The following is a 21,700-nucleotide window of genomic DNA, read 5'->3' as shown; positions in this document are numbered from 1 at the left end:
AACAAAATCACACAAAAATCATCAATGGAAATCAAATTTATTAACCAATGGAGGCCTGGATTTGGAGCCACACACAAAATTAAAGTGAAATGTTCCCTTTATTTTTTTGAGCAGTATATATTAACCGACGTGAGACAAGAAGCTGGAATTCAGCCCCAAACTCTCAGATTGCAGGACGTGAGGTTGGGCTTCACATTCTCCTCGCAGGACTATGACCCTAAACAACCAGGGATAGACTTGACTGTTTAAATCAAAGCATATTCTTGTGATGGAATGGCCTAGTTAAAGTCTGGACCTAAGTGCAATTGTGAGCAACAGGAATGGGTAAAAAGCAGAGCTGGTAAAAACAACCTATAGACTTGGACCTATAATATCAGCAAAACACGGTTTTGCTAAGTTAAATGCATGCCACAATTTCTGAATTTTATTTGTAACAAATTAAAAAACAAAACATGAACAGTCACTTGGATCTAAATATTTGGTGCAATAAAGACAAAATGCAGCCATGTTTCCAGAGACTTTATTTCAGCTGACTCAGGACGCTGAATCTTTACTCAGTCTTTTTGCACAATACTGTTCCCTTTCTTTGAAAACAAAAGAACAAACGCAACATAAGTTATTTACAAAAATAAAGCATGTAAACAAAAATCAATTCATGCACAAAGTTACAAGACAAAAGCTTATTTGCAGAGGGCTCCTATTAATAACGTTTGCTTCATTATTTTGCAGTTGATGAAAGAAAATGTTTTTCTTTTTTTTTTTAATCTGATAAGAATCCAGGAGCCTCACTGCCAGTTCATTTCTTTACCACGTGTTAATAGAGAATGGCGTAATGTTGGTCAGGAAGCCGCTGGCTCCATGCAGTGCAAAGAGAAACGGAAAGAAAAGTAAATACTATGAAAACACAACAGTGATTCAGTCTCAAAATGCACTCAGACCTTCTCAAAGTTCTTAACAGATACATTTTTAAACTAGTCCTTGTCAGCAATTACAATCATTTTGTGTAACCAGTCAGACTAACATGAAAGCAAAACAATGGCTTCAAAAGCATAATTTTGTCATTATTATGGACTAATCCTGTAGTGTTTGACAAATAATTTTAGAGACAGAACAGAATACCGATGTGGAAAACATTACCTTGTCATCTCTTTAAAAGAACAAAACAAGACATGAAATGTAGAACATCATTTAAACTTTCTCCAGGAGCTGCACCGGACACGTTTACCGCAAAAAGTTTCAAGTGTAAGCCAGCTGACTCGCAGAAAAGGCATAAAGTGAAGGCAGATAAGACGAAAAGTAACAGAAAAGGTGGATGAATATGCAAAACCATACCAAAGAGTTTAACAGAAACAGGCAGCTGACAAGCCTGCCGCGTATCGAGTTGCAGTTAGAAATCACTAATACTGACTGATAAATTAACCGTCTCACAAGCAACACTGTGTCTGCACTTGGCTGACAATTAACATGACGCACATTAATTTGTACCAATTTTAGTGTCTTTGCAATAAAATTTAACACTGTCTGATTGTCACCTTTTTAATGCATAAAGCACATGTTGGTTCCAAAGCGCGCATTTTGATCTAAACTGCCTTCTTGTTTTTTGGCGAATAACTTTTAACCAGAGCTCACCTGTAGTGTGGTCCTACCTCATTAGGGATTGCACACCCACATATTATTTAGTAGAGTAGCAGTTGTAGTGCATTGCAGAGACAGCTGACTTGGTCATGTGAAGCGCTGAAATACCGTAGAGCAATACGTCATACAACATAAGACACTTAATTCATTATACAGTGTATGTACATTTCTGTTCAAAAAGCTCATTTTACTGGCTGTACAGTAACTTTCTTTTGGACTTTGCCTTTCAGCTAAGATTCTTTCAAAGAAAAAAAAAATAATTTATAATATTCCAAACACTTTACAGGCTTTCCACATCTGTCTCTATCTCTATTCTTCTGTGCTGCTTGCGTTCGTTCCTACATTGCCATGGTGGTCAGGTGCTGATGCAGACCCTTGCGGCCCGCGCCCGCCCCCGGGTGGCCGCCTCCACTGCCGTGGCCGCAGTATTCCTGCAGATTCTGGCGCAGGGTCACCAGTGCGGAGCCCAAGCAGGCACGATTCGGTGCCAAGACACCGCCAGGCAGCTGGAACAGGACGGTGGCTACCCCGGCCATGCCGTCCTCTGTGGGCTCCAGGGTTATGGGCCCCACCTTGAAGGAGGAGTAGGAGAAGCCCATGAGCTGCGAGAGGAAAGGGTCAGAGCGGCAGAACTGCTGGTAGCCAGAGTACGTGGATGGATGGTGATGATGGGAGGACTGGGTGCCTGTGGTGGTGCTGGCGTAATGATGGGTGTTTAAGTAGTGCAGTGGCAGATGCTGTCCGCTGTTGCCACCCCCACTCAAGGTGAGGTGATGGTGGTGGTGGTGGTGGTGTGCTGTGGGTCCGGAGCCCGGGTCGTGTTTATAGACCGGTCCCGCTCTGCCCCTCTGGCCCACCACCACGCCGCTTAGCTTGCCCGTGCGGGCGTGAGCGATGGATACGGTGCCGCCCCCGACCCCGCCGCCAGCTGTAGGTAGGTAGATGAGCTGAGGCTCCTCCGGTTCAAGGTAAATGGTGAGTTTGGCGAAGGGTCTGGAAGCCATTTTGGTCATCTCCTGAATGTGGCGACGCTGCTCCCGACGGAAGTCCAGGAACTGCTTGACCTTCCACAACAGGACACACACAGACAGGAAGAGGAAAAAGCAGGAGAAGAAGACGGAGAAGAAGACGAAGAGGTCTATGTGGGCCTGGTCCTGTCGCACAAACAGCAGCCCCTGGGACTCGCCCTGTCTGTCATCCGTTCCCACACCTCTGAGAGCGATGTAAAAGCGGCTGGACTTCAGGGAGTGCACCTCATGGGGAAAGGTGATGACCACGCGGTCCCGAACCCCGCGGACGATCAGCACCGTCTGAGGCTTCCACACGGTGATGTACGAGATGAGTCCCTCGGCTCGCTCCTCTCTGATCTCCCTCTCTGCTCCTGGCGGTTTGGCTTGCAGCTGCAGGGGATTGTGGGAGAGCACGGGACCTCCCAGGCTGGACGAGGCGTTGGCGAACACTTTTATAGGGGACGGAGGAGAGTCCTTATCTGCCCCTGCAGCTGTCCCTCGACTTGCTGATTCGTCCTCTATCTTAATAGTGTGAATCCCCGTGTAACGGTCCACGTCCACTATAAAGGTGTCGTGCGAGTTTGAGACATAAACCTCCACTTCTCCAAAGGTGACGTCAATGGTGACCCGGATGTCCACATTTGTAAACTTTGGCTGAGCGGCGAAGAACACGGTGCGATCCTTGGGCAGGTTGCGAATGGTGGGGTCGTGGAAGCAGTTTGTTTGGGACGTGGGGTCAAAGCAGAACTCTGAGTCCACGTTGAACTGACGGTAACACTGGCGCCCGTTCACTGGGTTCCCGTTGAAGGAGTCTTTGCATTTGGCACACTAAATGGGAGAGCAAGACAAAATGTGAGAAAAAAAAATAAGCAGTAACGGTTAGCAGAAAAAAGGAGAACGTGACATTCTTGTACACAAACATATTTGTCGTACTTGTTGCCTGTAACAGTCTTTTCGATCATTCTGAGAGGTGCTGCTCAGGCAGGACGAGGTCTCTGTGTTGTTTTGGCAGGGGCAACTGCTACCATCGGCGTCACATGTGTCGGCATGGCCATTACACTGACATCTGCAATAAAGGGAAAACATCAGCAACAAATAGCATTTAGAAAGGAGTAAATATTCTTTGTTTTCTACATATGCATGACAGCTTTCTGTCTTACAGCACAAGAAGATTTCTGTTGACTTGGTAGCTTTTTGGTTGCACTAATCCAGATAGAAAAACACCACAAATTGCCTTGAAAAAAATCCCAAATTACTGTTTTCTGCATTGTAGGTTATGTTCATGTCTGACAGGCCCAGCATTACACTCACCAATAATAACAGTGAGACGTGAGTTATACATTTTGTAATGGATAACGAAACTTCTTAAAAAGTGCTTTGTAAAAGTCTTTACACCCTTGAAGTTTTTTAGATGTTGTCATAGTCTACTACTAGGATTTCATGCTCCAAATTAATACATAAAGGATAATTATAAATGAAACTAACTCCTTCTAGTGTTAATTAATTACACATCTTTTATGTGGCGTGATCTCAGCTGTTCTATAAAGGAAACAATAGAGAGCAAACTGCATCATAAAATAGGTCAATGATAGAGTATATTAAGACTTTTAAAGAAGTGTTCTTCTGGAAGGCAGAAATTATTTTATTCGCAATAAAAGTTTGTAAACTGTGGGTTACATTTTACTTCACAGTTATTAGCAACTTTTTCTTGGTCTATAACATGAAATTCTAATAAAATCCATTTAACTTTGTGGAAAATGCGATTAAAAAAAAGCTATGAATACTTTTTCTGAATGCTGGGTGAAAGAGGTTTTTTTTTAATGGTAGTAAAAAAGTGAATCAATCGTTTTTTGAGCACCAAGCAGTACTCACTTTTCACACTTCCCATTCAGTAAGAAGTAGCCACGACGGCAGCCCTCACACTTGTCCCCAACGCTGTTGTTTTGGCAATTCACACACACGGCAGTATTTTCTGTGGGACCTTCAGACACCCATTTCTGAATATGATTCAAGGATACAAGGAAAAGGAAAAAGTAAGGACACTTACTGGTGTATTTGTTGTTAGAGACTGAGAAAAAAGACAGGAGAGTTTCAGAAACGTACCTCAACGGCGTCTACAGGGAAGTGATGAGGGTTCTCGATGGCCTTATTATATTCATCCCGGGACAGACACACCACGCCGTTTCCACGGCAAAAGTCCCGACATGGACGACAGGTGCCGCCATCTACTGCAGAGCCTACAAACAGAGGCTTGCATTTCTCGCAGTGAATACCCTGGAATTCAGGCAAAAAAAAAAAAAACACTGATCACTACTGAATATGGAAACAAAAAAGTGTGTCGATGTTAGACTTTTATTAACACTTACTTGGGTGTTATTGTGGCACTCCAGACAAACATCGGGTTTGTCAACACTGGTGCAGTTGCTGTGCTTGTTGCACTTGCACTCAGACGAACAGTTATCTCCAACAAAGCCAAAGTGGCACTGGCAAACCCCTGGGGACACGCAGGTCCCGTTAACGCAGCCCTGTGCGCACACCGGCTCACACTGACCAGAAACACTGAAGGGAAGAAACACAAGAGATTGAGATCTCGTTAAACATATAAGGTTACAATAAGGCGCAGTGTGGTTTCCTACACGTTAATTTAATCTCATGCTGCATTGATGCAGTACTGATGAATACTCTCACCTCTGCATACCAAATCCTTGAGCTAGTGCCAACAGCAGGGCAGCCTGACCTACTTTCTCATTAATATTGTACATCCTAGAACATGCATGTTTCATAAAACACAGGCATGCAATATTTGAAATATATATTTATTTGACATAGCAGGATTTGATGTGTCACAAGATGCATTTTATGTCTTAAATTGAGCAAAAACACATTTTTAGAAAAGCCGTCGTACATGAGATGAAAACAATGAGAAAGCAGCTTTACTGACAGCTGTTCATTACCCATTAAGTATGTAACCCTGCTTGCATGTGCAGTGGTAGCCCTCAGGTAAGTCGTGGCAGTCCTGAGTGATGTTGCAATGGTGATGACTGTTGGCACACTCATCCTCCTCTGGACAATCCAGGAAAGACCAAGTACTGTTTCTCACAGGGCAAACGCCCTCACTCACACCTGGAATGGGATCAGTAGTAACAGTTAGACAAACATTAATATTTTTGTAACGTTGTGAAAGACTGCTTTTTGAAATCTGCAAGTGAAAATTATTCTCACCATCTACTCCCCCTTGTAAGCAGCGCCCAGCTCCATTGCCTCCCCCAGAAGCACACCAGCCACACTGAGGCCTGGCGATGCACTGGGAGCACTGGGTGAGCTGGGAGCACTTTGGAGAGCAGGAGTCTCCCCCAGAGAGAAGCCGGCCACACTGGCCCGCTTCACAACGAAGAGGCACAAAAGATGGACTCATGCACTGAAACATGGAAAGATGGTTTTGTTGGATATTAGGATTATTTAAATACAATTAAAGAAAAGTAAAGCTGTTAGATTTTACCTGCTGCAGAGCCATACTCCACACACAGTGCTGCCAGCCCCCATCAGAGCCCCTAGATCCCAGACAGAGGCTGCAGTTATGCAGAGTGTGACACGGCGGAGGGCATGGGAGAGGCGGAGACGACTCCACCTGCATGGGGGAGACGTTGAGCAGCGCGTAGCTGAAACACGTCCAGTCGTAAGTGGGGTTCACGCTCAGGATTCGTCTTGTTTCACCTGAAGGAGGAACACACTGCATTCAACGATTTGGTAGAACATGAACGACATAAATGCCTTAAATCTGAATTCATCACAAATATTCAAATACATGTGGAACCTCATATCCTCAACAAATAAAGGTTTCACAAACCAGTGTTCGACAGCACCTGTAATCAATGTAGAATAAGTCAATGTATCACAAGTCTATGTGCCTTTAAAAAAAATGTAAGATTCATAAGAACTTTCTTATTACTTTAATAAAATATGTTAGCATTGATCATTCCAATAGAGGTTGGAGGAGTTTAAATCAGAGGAGTTCAAATGATTTGCCATGTGAACCAGATAATTAAATGTATAGACTGCCTGCAAAAAATAAACTTTTCTTAATTTAAACATTTTTTAAATTAAAAATGCAAAAAATGTCTTTTTAGTATTCTACATAAAATACAAACTTGCGATAATTTAATGACAAGAACAAAGCAGCCTGATTTTTGTCAAATAGGTAAAATAAAGAAAATAAAAATTTTATTCTGTGAATTTCTCACCTCCCAAAAAAATTTAAAGTGGCCATTTATTAATACCATTCTTAAACTGCGGCCAAAGATGTAAAATATTATTACAACGGTCTTAAATCTTAAATGGCTCACAAAATGCACTTTGAATACCCTGGTATTGACATAATTCTTAAACCCTCCTCATAAAAAAGGCTTTCAGATCATCACTGAGAAGAATCTTCTTACACGTTTTCACATAATGTAGCTCATGACAATTCACCATTGATTCCACACTCAAAAAAGCAACAGAAAAAATTTCAAAATGCAACTAAAGTTTTTTCCCCAAAGAGTGCTTAGACCATCTCTAAACCAAGATGCCCTTGGGAATTAGTTATTTGACTTGAACTAAAACTATTTAGAAATGGAATTAGATACTTAGCAATCCTGAACAGGAGCACTTAGTTTACATACTTTAGAACAACATTAGATTAGTTTTCTTTCTTCTGTTTTCCTTTCGATTGTTATTTTGTTTGTATTTCCTTTTAACTCATGTAAAGCACTTTGAATTGCCTTGTTGCTGAAAATGTGCTATATAAATAAAATTACCTTACCATACCTAAAAGCTGTTACTGTATAGAGTAGTTTAAATAAAATAATGTTTTATTTAAACTACTGTATCTGATATAAACTGGGATTTTCACCAGATAAACTTGTGTACCTGTGCGTTTGAACTGGCGAGTCCACATGCATTTTCCAGAAGCCGTACACTTGGGGCAGTCTGAAGCCTCGCAGCTGGTCTCAGTGCAGTTGCTGGACAGGAAAATTTCTCTCTGGTTGATCCGGCAGTCATGTTCCGATGTACAGCTGACAGAGCTACTGATACAAGCTCCTTCTGGACAGTTTGTGCACCACTTGCACTGTAAAGCAGACTGGGGAAAATAAAAATATAGATTTAAGTTTAATGAATGTTTTGTTAATCAGATACTCTAAAATCAAAGCATGTTACCTGAGGTGGACTGGAAAAAGTCTTGGGATGCCGAGCTAGGCATTCGCTACAGGTCTTAAGTCTGCGGCACTGATCTGGCTGACGAGGAGTCGGGGAGCAGGTGGAATGACCCAACATGCAGCCAAGTCTGGGGACAATTAATGTCTCAGGTAAGCTGCATTAACTATAGTAGCTGCAGATCATTTCAAGCTTAGTTTACAGAGTGTGTTACCTCTCTGCAGCATCAGAAGAAGTGCAGGTACCCCTACACCACACACAGCTGCCTGTGGTGGTGTTGCAGGCCTCTGCTGTGGGCAGGAGGGCACAGGGGTCAGAGGGCACAGTCAGAGTTAGGAGTCTACCCAGTGTGACACCGTTAAAGCCACCGGACAGGAAAAGACGACCACCCCAGCTTGTCATCGCGAGAGACACAGAGTGATTGACTGGATCTCCAACAGCTGAAACTGCATGACAGATGGAAAACTATTAGTTCATAGAATATTATATTTTGAAATGAAGCAGCAGCTTAATATTAAGAGAATCACCAGGATGTATCCAGGTGTTGCAGTTGATCTGGTACAGAGACACAGAGTTGCTGTAGTCTTCTGCTTCTGTCCTCCCACCTACAATCACCATGGTGTCTTTGATCAGAGCAGCAGCGTGGAAGAAACGGGACAGGGGCTGTAAAGCAAATAGACAATTCATCAGCATTGTGTGAGGTGGTCAAACCGCATATAAAAACATAAAAACAAGTCTAACTTGTTACCTTTATCCCCTGTGAGGGAACCAGAAGAGACCAGGTCAGGTTGGGGTAATACAGGCTGTAGAGCTCGGCTGACGGCTCCACTGTCTCCACATGAAAGCGATAGCCTCCAAATACGTAGATGGCATCAGTCTGCTCATGATACACAGCTGAGTGGCCATATAACCCTGACAAAAAGGAAATGGGTAGCATCAGATTTCTGAGCAGAAAAACACATTACCAACATCCATCTACATTTCTCTTGACTGTTCTATACATTTTCATAACAAGAGCCTTTTGAGGTTTTAAACTGAAGGTTCATCAGTGGATGTATCGTTATTTAATGTGAAAAACAACAGCTATGGAACCTGTAGGTGGCGTTCCAGTGTGGGGGACAATTGTCCAGTTCCCTGAATCAGGGTTGAACTCCAACAGATGATGGTTGAAGCCGTTTTCAGGAGAGTAGCCTCCGATCAGGAGAACCGAGGAGTCCCAACGTACGGTTAAAGTGTGACCGGCCACCGGGGGCAGCACTGAGCTCTGTCAGACAGGGGTCAACATTGGATTTCATTTAGACATTTTTTTTCCCTACACACAAAAAAATTCTAAATCAGTGATAAAACAATTGCTAACCTTGTGTTCTCTCCAGACCAAGCTGCTGAGATTGAGACACCAGGTATCCATGGCAACACCACTTTCAGTGACACCGCCTACCACTAACATTAGGCTGTGACCGCCCTCGTGGCTTCCAGAGTCCAGATCATAAGTGTTCAGCAGCGCAGCAGCGTGGTGATAGCGAGCGCTGGGAGTCGCCCCTCCATCTAGAGAACTGGTCAACATCTGGGTCCAACGGTGCTCTGACACAGAATATCTAAACCAAACAGAGGGGGACTTGCTATTTATACTGAAGGACAAAGTGGACAAGAAAGAAAGCGCCTAAAAATTTCAAACATTTAACCTCTCAGAGTTCTGTGACCTAAACTGATTTTATCTCAGATTATTCCATCCCACCTGTACACATTTCCAAGAATGCCGTCTGACAGAGAAAGCCCCCCGTACATCCACAGGTTGCCCTGAGGTCCAGCTACCAGAGAATGTCCCATCCTGTGCAGGAACCTATGGGCCTGTTTCTGTAAAACAGAAGTGCTTGAATGTCAGGATGGATTTGTAATTCACGAACTGCTCCAATTGGAAATGAAACGTATTTCGATCATGTTTGTTTTAGGACCTACCATCGTCAGTTGTGTGTCCAACAGAGTCTCCCAAATCAAGCTGTTGGGGTCTCGCAGAACTGAGCAGTCAGAGCCGGTCCAGCTTTCAGAACACACACAAACTCCCAGAGACTAAAACACAGCAAATAATGACAGTTAGATATCCAAAAGGATTGATGTGAACAAGTTTATTTGTCACACCTGGTTTCATCTAAATTGTAAAAATAAATTTTAGTCCAGTTCTCCAAAGAAAAGTAAGCTAAAATTAAATTTTCCCACCAGAAAACTTACAATATTACAAACTCCTCTTTCTTCTGTTGCTCCACAATCTTGAGGGCACATGGGTCGGTCACAGTACGGCCCCCCATATCCCTGAGGACACTGGCAGAGCCCACCCTGACACTGGGCTCCCCCTGCACACACAGCGGACCCCTCTTCATCCTCATCAGAGCTCTGCTGACAACGTCGCACCCAGAAAGACGCGTTGAAGCCTTGAGGTTTGTTTGAAGAGACGTTGGCTTCATAGTAGACTGAGATCACGCCTAGTGTTCATAAACGAGATGCAACGTTGTGACGTCTGAAGGTGCATTAGGTGCCTACTCAAAATTAGACATTAAAAGGGATGAGAAACATTTACCTGAGGTGGCCTCGACTGTGATTGGCTGAGTCCTTGTTGTTCCGCAAAACGCTCCAATGAGGTTGTGATCGGAACGCACCACTCCACTGGGCAGAAAACGAGGGAGGCCATCAAACACGTAGACGTACGAATTCTGCAAAAATAACACACGATTAAAAAAGATACAAGTTAATGTCACAGCAGCTCAAAAATATCAGTATTCCATGAGTGGATTAATAACAATGTAACACTGGAACTCACTTTACAGTAAGTGTGGGAGTCTGGGTGTAACGTGAGCGCTACTGGGGGGCAGAGCTGTTTGGGCTTGCAAGGTTCAAGCTTCTCAGTGACAGATAAGACCCAAAGACAGTGAGAAAGTCCTCCTTTCCCTTCTGTGCCACTCTGCCATCCCAGAGACGAAGACAAGGGGACGGTTGAGGAAGAGGTGGAGGACAGCAGGACGGAGCGGCCCTGGCACTGACGGTAACATGTGCCGTTGTTCCTGTTTGTGGGAATATTCATTTAGCCGAGTTTATCCCATTAAATTGGTTTTGTTTAGATAAAGCGGTGAAAAGCAAATAATTCTTACCTAGGGTCTCCATAGTAACCAGGAAGGCAGGACTCGCAGTGCGGCCCCTGAGTGTTGTGGGTGCAGTAGCACTGGCCTGTCAGGTTGTGACAGTAACCTTGGAGCGGGTCGCCATGTCCATTACACTCACAAGGAACGCAGCCACCACCTCCGGCCAGGGCGGAGCCGAAGCTCCCCGGACGGCAGTATTCACAGTGAGGGCCTGTAGTCCAGTCTGAAAGACAAGCGAACAACAACCGTGAACATTGTATTCTAAGGACAATACTGGCAACTGTTTAAAACATAAAATTAAGTAGATAATGGCCTCACCCTGGCATTCATCACAGATTCCAGGAGCAGTGATACAGGTGGAGTGGAAGTTGCAGCCACAGTCCACGTCGCATTCAACGCCACTCAGAACCAGCGTGGCGGGGTCGGACGTCCAGCCCAGAGAACATTCACACTCAAACCGAGGGCTGCCGCTACACTGGCCCTCACGGCATTCATTATAACAACTGGGAAAGCGGAGAAATGTAACTTGACATTAGAATCGCATACTCAACCATAACTTAAATGATAGAAATTTAAGTTATGATTGATTTAAATTATGATTCCTTGATCTCAACCTTGATCTCATCAGGTTGAGATCAAGGAAAGTGACAACTAAAACATGTTCAAAGAGAACTCGTACGTCTGGTTGCAGTGCAGCGTGCCATCGCCGGTGTATCCCCTCTCACAGTGACACTCGTATGAGGTGGGAGTGTTGATGCACGTGGCAAAGGGATGACAGTTGTGGAGGCCCAGCCTGCATTCCTCCACATCAGGACATGTGGGGTAAGACCAGACTGCATCTTTCTCCTCATCATCAAAGATTTCCATCTCCATTTCCATTTCCAGGGGTCTGGGTGGGGCTGAAGTTTGAGGTTCAGGACTAAGAAAAAAAAAACCCCACTGAGTTATATCAAGACATAACTGGATAGATTACATTTTTCTGGTTATTATCTCTAACTACTATCAAAACCAACTGCTATAGCCTGTTAATATTTAAGAAGTATTACTAAACATGCATTTTTAGCATAGTAATGAACTCTAGCAACTTATCCCAGATTAAATCTTCACTCTGTGATAAAGGCAGCTTGGAACATGACTCATCAAAGTGTAATGAGTTCACTTACTTTGCAGCTCGAGCTTCAGCCACAGCCACACTGCAGTTATACACAGATGGATCATCCATTCCTGCCCAGTCTCCCCTCAAACACCTAAAACAAGCACAGAAAAAAAACACACACGACTTTTCACACACCTCTGATTAAAATTAATGCAGATTCTTTTTCCACTCCCACAAATCTAATCATTTTTTTCATAATAACATCAGATTTATAATAGGCCATTCTTACTTTCCAATAGTGGGATTGTTGTAGTCACCACACCAGCCACACTGAAATGTTCTCAGGCACTCTGTGCATGTGTTTAAAGCTGAACACTGCTTACACTGAGGAACCGAATGGACACTGAGGATTAAGAAGAGAACCAATAAGTAAACACTCAAGTTAATCTCACATGCAAAATATTCAGCTAATGTGTCTAAAAGATGTAAATACACAAATTATGTTCAATCAGAAATTACTTACAAAGACATAATTTGATATAATGTCAAGTGAGTAATAAATCCAACAATTGCAGAAGATTTTAGCAGAGTGTCGTTGTTTTACCTGTCGTACCAGTCCCTGCACTCTCCGTAGGGATACTTTGTGAGGTACGCAGCAAAGTAGAAGCAAGCTTGGGCAGATTCACACCATGCACACTGACTGGAGTTGGACAGACACTCACTGCACGTACTTCTCCTTTGAAACAAAAAGAAGAAAACAATTTACGATGAATCACAAATTCCAAATCATGTAACATACAGCAAAAATGTTTGTATTTTAGTTTTTCTGCTCACTGGTTGCAGACTTTAGGACACCCGTTTGGGTCACGGATGGATCCCTCCAACCTTCCTCTGCGGCTGCACTGATAGTCGCCTTTCTTACTAGAGTTAATCTGCCACTCACAGTAAGGGTCCTGTGGACCAAAGTTAGATGGAAATATTATGAAACTTTCAAAATTATCTACATATTTGCAGAAGAGTCACACACAACATCAATGTTGTGGGTGACAACATTGATGTTGTGGGTACGAAGGTACCATTTCGTTTCATACCTGTGTACATGCAGAGCAATCTCTGTAATCCTCACACAGAGTGCAGTGCTGCGGTGCCAACAGCAGATGGCGCTGACCGTCTCCTTTGCCTTCAACCATTTCTGTCTCAGGACAGTATTCCAGGTCTGGGCTGTCTCGCAGAAGGCAGCGGGACAGAGACGGACACCAGCCACACGACTGGTCAGACAGGCAGGCCAGGCAGGACATGTAACCCGAGCAGGAACCAGAGCGGTACGGCTCCAGGAACAGGAAGGAAATCTCCTGGAGGGGAAGGAAATTTGGTTTTTAATCTACCTTAGCCATAATGAATTTGTGAAATTTATTTGCATAGAAATTTACAAGGAAAGGAAACACAATCTTTCCTATAGTTACAGGTTTTACAACATTACTGCTCCGTAAAAGTTGAAGTATTGATAGTACTTACACTCCCTCCAGGTAATGTTCTGTTCCAGATCAGGGCCATCTCACTCGTCTGTCCAGAGCCAGAGTTGTTAAGGAAGCCTTCGGCTTGAACGAGGTAATGGTTCCCCCTGGTCAGGTTGGAGAAGAGTCGACTTCCATCTGGTCGGGCCAGTAGCTTCAGCTCCTTCTCCTGCTGGGCTGCCCAGCGACCCACCACCTCCTTCAATTGGACAGTAAGGCGCTTAGTTCAATCCTATCATCTTATAATTCAACATACCCATACATTATTGCATTTTGTTACAACTTTAAACCTCATTTAACTGGGATTGCATGTGATAAACCAAAAGAAAGCTGTGCATAATTGTAAAATACATCAAAACACTAAGGAATATAAATGCTTTTGCCAAGAGTGCTAAGGAAATTTGTTGCCATTAAAAAAAAAAACAAAAAAAAAAACATTTTATTTCTACTTTTAGAATTTAAAATAAAGATAAACATAAGATTTTGCTGAATGAGGATGGGTCTGTGGGATGGAAAGTGATAAAACAACAACAATTTTTTTTTTCCAATGCAAATATTGCAAGAGTGAACTGAAAGAAAAAATGTTACAAACCCATATTTGTTACAAGATCTAAATTTACAATATTTATCTGGTTCTTTTTTCATTTTTAGCCAAAGTTTCTAAGAGCCATTTGCGGCTCTGAAGCTGCTGTCCTTACCATTTGGGTGGAGTTGGGTCCTGATGCCACTCGAGCCTCAAAGTGGAACCTCTGGATGCGAGCCCATATGAAGACGGTCTCTGTGGGAGGAGGTGCGGGTGGAGGCCCTCCCCACAGGGGGTGGATGAAGCCCTTGAACTGTAGGGCCACATCCATTTCTGTGGTGGGGCTTAGAATGATGTTGGTGGTGCGGAGGATGGATACCTGGCGAAGGGGTGAAGTGGATGGAGGATAATGGAGGGATAGGTGGAAGTGGAAACACATCAACAGGAGAACTATTCTCTATAAACCGCACCACATGTTTGTAACTACTTGGGAGAATAAAGTCATGTCTATGCAAAACAGAGAAAAAAAGTAAAAATAAAAGAGCTAAAAATTATGGAGGTATCATTTTAAAAAAAGAAGTTGGAGAACAGCAGTTGAGTCACAGCCTCAAAGGAAGGAAGGAGGATTAGGAGTAAACAGAGAGGGAAGGAGTTACAACCACATCCAGAACAGTGAGCAGTTGAAATTTAGACTCCGTACCTTGTCAGGCTGGGAGTCGTTGCGGGGGTGCTGGAAGGTGAGCAGGTGCAGTCCCGGGACATAGTTCTCGGTGCGACAGGAGTGGAGGGAGGTTAGGAAACGGGTACGCTCCCCCCACCAGCCGTACGCCCCTGAGATCTGGTCCACACGGCACGCACTTCGCTCTGTGAGACCGAGAGGGAGAGGTCAGCACACAAGTAACACATCTGACCTCTTAAAGACTTTTAATATACAGCAGTTTCTTATAGTTAACTACTGTACTGCAATGTAATTTGTGACTTTTGTGTGTTGTGCTCTCTGGGAGCAAAGAGGCATGATCACACACCGTGATTGGACAGACGAGCCAAATCAGCGTCTGAGCAGCCTGTCCAATCACTGCTGAGCGCCGTCAAGTTACTGAACTCCGCCAGAGCAACACAATCACACAGAAGGCTCGTCCCTCCCATGTCAGCTCCCAACATCTTTTAGTTCCCTCTCTTCCGCCCTCCTTCCTCCCTCCTTACGTCTCACCTGACACTGGCAGGCAGGACTCGTTCTGAACACACCAGCCAAATTCACCGGGGGCTCGTGCCAGAGACGCTGGCGTGCCGCTGAACACCAGGCAGGACTGGCAGTCAGACAGGAAGCGAGCCAGGCCCAAGCACCCAGTGCTGCCACACTGTGAGCAGAAAATTCATGTTTTACAAAGGAAATATAGACAAGCATTCACAGAAAAACACATAAGAGGAACAAGGAGTCTTTGGGGGTTTCTTTGATGTCTGGTCTGCTAATTATGACTTGGACCCATTCTTGTTTCAGTTTAAGGACTAAAACATATAAGAGAGAACAAAATAGCCTTTGGGTTCTTTGACAGAGCTAAAAGGTTAGTTGAATCCAACATAATATGTAGAGATTATCCCCATCATCAAACTATAAGTCTCCCTGTTTTATCTGATTTTTTTTTTTTTTTTTACAGTCAATATTAAGCTCTAAAAAGAGAAGTACATGCAAAGTTTAGGTTGATGGATTTATAGATAATTTAATTTTGTGAGTTCCTATTTCCAATGCCAAAAAGATAAAAAATGTTTTAACATTTAACCTGTTGATCACCAATCAGGTCCAATCAATAAAAGGTTCAAATCTTGTAAAAAATAAACTGCAGAAATCATTACCGGATTGGTGGGCTGGTACTCTCGACAGCGGCCTTCACACCAGCTGCACTCTGGGTTCTTCAGGCACATACTTTCATCAAGCGCCTCAGCACAAACGGCATCCTACATTAAAAGGAAGTTGAGTTAAATATCCGTTTTCTTTTTGTTCTGTTTCTCTCCAGTTTTGACTTCGTATTATTCTGTATTCATTTGCTGTCGAGCACTTTGACTCACCCTGTCGCCTTGATCACTACTAACAAACAGCGGTACTTTGTAAGCCACAAGATCTCCCCGGGCAACACCGCTGTAGCCACCAGCAACCAGCAGCACACGTCCTTCCATCACCGCTGCAACATGTGAATATCGCCCCCTCACAGCTTCACCATCTTAGGAAAAATACAAAAAATGTATGCAATAAATATCCACAGGTAATAAAAGCCTATAAAAAGAAAAAAAGAGAGGAAAAAAAAAAAAAAAAAAAAACAGAGTTACTGACTGGATGACCATCTCTCCCCAGAAGACACCCATTGGTGGCAGCCCAGATGATAGAAAAAGATTTCCTCATCGTAGCATTTCTCTTCCTGGTAATGAATATGCAAATTTCCACCTGGTGAAAAGGGGCAAAAAGCAAAATGAATACAAAAGAAGTTCAAATCAAGCTATTTCATGTTTTCTAATTTTACTCTTTCTCACCATAGACCACCATGTAGTTTCCAATGACAGTGGCAGTGTGGAAAGCTCTCTCTCTGGGGCCAGTGGTTGGAAAACGGGAACGGAAGGATGTCCAAAACCGTCTGTCCACGTGGAAAACGTCGGTGTTGTTGACCCGCACGCTGAACCTTAAAAAAAATTTACAAAATGATTAAGCACAGCTATTCTTTGTGGTTTAATATCGGTTTATTATGTTACTTTATAATCAAAGCGAGATTTTAATGCAATGCTTAGTTTTATTTTTCACTTTAATTTGAAAAATACACACTAATTTTGAAAAAATACTTAATATGAAAGGTTGCAGGTAGCAGTTCTACTTTTCTCTTACACCCTCCTGATAAAATGTAAATAATACCCAGCACACTTGAGGAGTTGTGTACCTTGCAGTGGTGGGCCTGTGGCCTCCGTAGACCAACAACGTCCTGGATGGGCTGTGGAACACCATAGAGTGGCCAGCAGAGGCAGGGGGTTTCCCACCGGTGGGCTGAACCGTTTCCCATCGTCCTGAACCGTGCAAACCGAAGCGATACAGAGTCGAGGAAAACATGTCGTCCTCAGTGCGACCTGGTACATCGGCAGAGGTAAGATGTATTTCTCAAAATATTATCTCGATTTCAACACAGACACACACACCAAGGTGATACAGGGATATCGTCCTCACCTCCAAAAATGTAGAGATAGGTGTCGACGACGGCTGCAGCATGATTGGCCAGTTTGGGAGCATCGCGTGAGTGGGAGAAACCGAGCTGTTGCCAATCATCCTGGACAGGCCGGTACATCCAGACGTCACTGGCCAGGGATCCGTTAGCTAGCTCTCCTCCAAAGATAACCATATTACCCATGTACTGTACAGCAGTGTGGGAGTGACGAGCCACCTTACATAAGAGAGTTTAAAAATGAGAAGAAAAAAAAATTATAACATTTTACGTAGACATTCTAACAGCTTTTGCTTGATCATACATACATTTTTCATTTGAATGCAACTAAGTCCAGTTCATTATTGGATTAGGATGTTTTCTATTTATGGAAAGCTCATGTTCACCTGTGTTTACAAAGCATTTAGTCTGTTCAATTAAAGAGAAGGTGCATGTTAATGATGGGTCATTTTACACTAAAGATGATAATCATGATTTAAAAAAACAAAATTTCACATATAAATCCGATTTTAAATCTCATTGTTAAATAGTCTCTTTTGAAATATTTTGTGTTTACATATAAAAAAAAATACTTACAGGGGAATGACCATAAGATCTGCTTTCCCATTGGTTGGAAGTGAAATTGTACTTGATCAAGTCACCAAGAGCTCTGTTCAGATCAAATCCTGTGCATAGAAGATAAAAAGTATTAAAATCAGTTTCTAACGATAAAAATGATATGTTCTGATAAGGCTCATTTTTCATATTACAAACAAGCCTTATATGAGCTTGTTAACTTGGAAATGAACCAGCTTTAAGCAGCTATTAAACATACTTTTCATAACACCCAACCCGCATGACTTTTTAAAAAAAATTATCTGATGTAATATTCTACATTTTTAAGAATTAAATATGTTTACATTAACTGTAACAGAAATAAAAGCTTAACATCAGTCTGTGTGCAACTAATCATTATAGAGCTTTTGATGTTCACTTAGTGAATGGAGTTACTGAAATAAATGAATGCTTAATAATATTCTCAATTATTACTTATGACTGTATACAACAAACAGGACGAGTAGCAGCTAAAACAAAGATTGACATATTTCAAAAGATGAATGAATCTGTGATCCAAGTGAAACTATAATAAAGCTAAGAATGAAGAAACAACAGAAGACAAGTAACTTAAAAGTCTGTAAAAAAAGAAAAAAAAAAAAGTGAGCGAAAGCAGAATTTGTTCTCTGTAAATACTTAAATTCACCAACAGTGGGTTGCACTGACCTCCAAACAAATACATGGCTCCAGTAGAGGACAGGTACGCGCCAGCAGAGCCTGTCCTCGGAGGTACGTTAGGGTTTCCCTCGCTCACACGCCACCACTGTCCCGCCCCCTTGTCGTCACGGAGACCGAGCTGACAGCTGTGGCCGAGGAAGCCAGGGTTACACTGACAACGCTCTCCTTTCTGAAACAAAACCAGTCGATCTTAAACATTTAAATTCATAAAAACAGAAGAATTTACTTTAGACCTTTTCACTAAATACAACTGAAGAATTAGCCAATAAGAGGTTGTTAGAGTGGTCATAGAATCATGTCCTTTCTTTGTACCTTGTCACATTGTCCATTCAAAGAACAAGCCTGGGGACACAGAGGAGCTGTACATGATGCTCCGCCCCAACCCTGGTGACAGTTGCATTTGGATGTAGAGGAATCACAGCGGCCGTGGCCGCCACAGGCTCCAGGACAAACAGAGAAGGTGTAGGTTGCATTGAAGCCCAAGAGGTGGTAATTAGCATCACTGAAGAGGTGAATAAGCATCTGGAAGAAGGAAGCAAACATGTATTAACATCTACTATATCTGTATATATATAAAAATAAAAAAAAACCCCAGCAACTAACATGTTATTTCTGTTTAGTTACCTTGCCAGACTTGGCCTCAATGGGTTCAGGCATAGAGTTTCCACTCAGACTGGCAAGAAGTGGACTTTGGTAGGAGTCGCCATCGTACACAAACAGATAGTCGTAGGTACACTCTGTGTCCATAAAGGTGAAATTTAACACAATTCGATGACCGTTGCTGGGAGCTGAGAGAGAAGAGAAAATATTGCTTTGTCAAATATCAAAATTAAATATTTGAAGCTGTAACATCACAAAATGTGAAACAGTTCTAGGCCTATGATTACCTTTTCCAATGGAGTGTGTAATGTGAATAAGCACAACAACTTGCACCAACTCTACCTTTGATCAGCCACTCGCAGTTCCCATTAACAGAATAGTTTCCGGGTCCATCAGTCACATAACCGGGAAGCCCCCTCAGCACCTGCCTGTGGCCCTTGCAGTCCCCTGCCTGGCACACAGATGACTCAGCTGACAGGAGGACCACCAGAATGACAAAGGAGACAGAGAGAGGGGAGGCCATCTCTGGCACTGCCTGAAAGGAGAATGCCTTGTTTTAATTTTTATCAAAACATGATCCCTTATAAACATACAGTAAGTTTGGATTTAGATTTCCTTGATAAAGATCATGATCCACCATAAATTTAAGTCTGGATAAGACATCTGACAAATGAAAGCAGTCAATAGCCAATATGAGGTGTGAAATATTAAAACACACAGTCTTGATTGCGCAATGTTGCTGATTTTTCTGCAGGATACCAGTTTATGTCAGAACGCCGGGCATTACTCTAGCATTCACGAAAATATACGAACTCCCATATTTGCTCTTCAAGACGAACAGGCTTCTAGAGAAAAAAAAAAACTATTTTCATGTAGCTACATGCTAAGCCTACATGCAACAACGGCTGTAACGAGCTAAAAACAAATAAAAACGCAATGAGAAGCCTCATACCTCTCTCCACTGCACGTATTTTACCCATAAAACAGAGAGAATGGTTAATGAAAAGGATTTCTAAAAAGGAGGGACTCTGAAGGCTATCATAACAAGGCTGAGGAGAAAAATGTTGCTAAGCTAGCCGACAGAAAACCGTTAACTGCCAGGGGCCGTCATACGTTTATTATCACATTTTTAAGACCATACTTACCAATTCCCGTCTCTTTGATTGCATAATGAGTTACATTGTCGATGGGTATTATAACGGAAGCAGCCGCTTGAGTCGACCTGTCGTTTTTGGCGAAGCTAGCTCGACTAGCTAACCGCAGTGGAGTGTAAATCGTTGCAGAGAATAGAGGCTGCAACACGGAGCTCTGCTAAATCCAGATGCGTCAGTGGCCGCAGAGAACCATGAGAGACCATCCCTCGGAGTAATTACGATGTTATGATCTTCGATGCTCTTCTGTAAAAACAATCGCCTGGCTATGCATCATCTCCACCACAAACCCACACTACATTTTAAAACGCCTTTACTCTACCAGCCCTCTGGTATAGAGCTCAGTGTCGTTGTTTTGGTTTTTATGGATGGCTAGCTGTGACCAGAGGTTTCCAGCACAAAAGACGGAGCTGCAGGTTGCCTGTAACAGCACTGCCATCCAGTGGAGATGGAGGACAACGTTCAACATCTGGACAGAAGCCTTGCTCACTGCAAATTTAGTTTTTATAAGGTCAGATTAAGTTGTGCAGCAAAGGGCCACACAGTGAGTAGAAAGCAGTGATGTTTATGACATTGTCTTGGATTTATCAGTAAAACTAAACATCTATTTTTAAAAAGACAGTTTTAATATTTTAAAACTGTGGCATGCATTTGTAATAACTTTGGTTTACTCTGATACTCATAAATCCGCTGCAGTCATATTTCCATTCAGACGGCCCCTAATTATAAAAGAGAGTCTGCCTCTAATTTACTCTCACCATAGAGGCCCTTGGTAAATGTGGAGATTCACAGCTCAACAATGTCAATACAAGTATTACATACTTTACAAATCCAGCTTTTATGGATGACTGACAAGGGGAAAGCTGCTGTAGAAAAAAAGCCACATAAAAAAAGCCACTTCTTGCATCAATACACACATCAGGAAGTAGCAACATGTGGAAAGAAGTGGTCTGGTCAGAGAAAACAGATTCATCTTCCAGGAGCAGAATGATCCTAAATACACAACCAAAGCTAATGATTTAGAAATAATCATTCATTAGTTTGAATGGGTCAGTCTAAGTTCAGATCTAAAACCATTGGAGAATCTGTGACAAGCTTTAATAATAATAAAAAACATCCTACAGCAGGTCTTATACAGCCATTGTGACTGAGATTGAGTCTGAGAAGAATTAGCAAAATTCAGTCGCCAGATTTTGAATGCTGGTAGAGAGATGCCAGAAGACTTGTGACTGTAATAGTAGTGAAAGGGGGTGATACAAAGTATAGACTTCAAATCAAGTGAAACTTTTCATATTCCCATTTGTAAAACAAAACATTAAAAACCTTTATCTAGCATTTTTGGAATTATTTTCTTCCTTTTGTTGCTCTATTTTACATA

The 21,700-nt window shown here is 42.6% G+C and overlaps 1 protein-coding gene across 1 annotated transcript; it reads right to left on the bottom strand.

Annotated features, from left to right (window-relative positions):
- Nucleotides 1-503: 503 nt before the first annotated feature.
- megf8 (multiple EGF-like-domains 8) lies at nt 504-20,758 on the bottom strand. Its single transcript, XM_015052924.1, has 44 exons — nt 20,317-20,758; nt 19,514-19,706; nt 19,196-19,359; nt 18,884-19,093; nt 18,560-18,740; nt 17,876-17,964; nt 17,305-17,518; nt 17,024-17,207; nt 16,626-16,771; nt 16,429-16,539; nt 16,167-16,318; nt 15,954-16,055; nt 15,313-15,460; nt 14,803-14,966; nt 14,278-14,481; nt 13,581-13,778; nt 13,157-13,417; nt 12,900-13,018; nt 12,670-12,801; nt 12,355-12,468; nt 12,133-12,216; nt 11,649-11,888; nt 11,288-11,472; nt 10,979-11,192; nt 10,651-10,891; nt 10,411-10,543; nt 10,065-10,315; nt 9,795-9,905; nt 9,574-9,692; nt 9,196-9,433; nt 8,931-9,102; nt 8,587-8,750; nt 8,366-8,501; nt 8,053-8,284; nt 7,842-7,968; nt 7,554-7,764; nt 6,145-6,359; nt 5,868-6,063; nt 5,600-5,768; nt 5,012-5,204; nt 4,749-4,919; nt 4,518-4,642; nt 3,579-3,711; nt 504-3,473 (listed from the first exon to the last, which is right to left on the bottom strand). Exons 1-44 carry the CDS (start codon nt 20,338-20,340, stop codon nt 1,974-1,976), a joined length of 8,670 nt encoding a protein of 2,889 aa, XP_014908410.1. The 5' UTR covers nt 20,341-20,758; the 3' UTR covers nt 504-1,973.
- Nucleotides 20,759-21,700: the final 942 nt, after the last annotated feature.

Source organism: Poecilia latipinna, unplaced genomic scaffold (genome assembly GCF_001443285.1).
Source record: "Poecilia latipinna isolate Pla-1442-1.1 unplaced genomic scaffold, P_latipinna-1.0 Scaffold54, whole genome shotgun sequence".
Lineage (NCBI taxonomy): Eukaryota > Metazoa > Chordata > Actinopteri > Cyprinodontiformes > Poeciliidae > Poecilia > Poecilia latipinna.
Note: the sequence above shows the minus strand (reverse complement) of the source record. Positions and strands in the feature narration are given on the sequence as shown.

Coding starts and splice junctions, on each gene's coding strand:
- megf8 (XM_015052924.1), bottom strand. CDS start 20,340: ATGCAATCAAAGAGACGGGAATTG. Junction 10,544..10,650: donor ACTCCCACACTTACTGTAAA/GTGAGTTCCAGT, acceptor TTATTTTTGCAG/AATTCGTACGTCTACGTGTT. Junction 3,712..4,517: donor CTGAATGGGAAGTGTGAAAA/GTGAGTACTGCT, acceptor CCTTTATTGCAG/ATGTCAGTGTAATGGCCATG.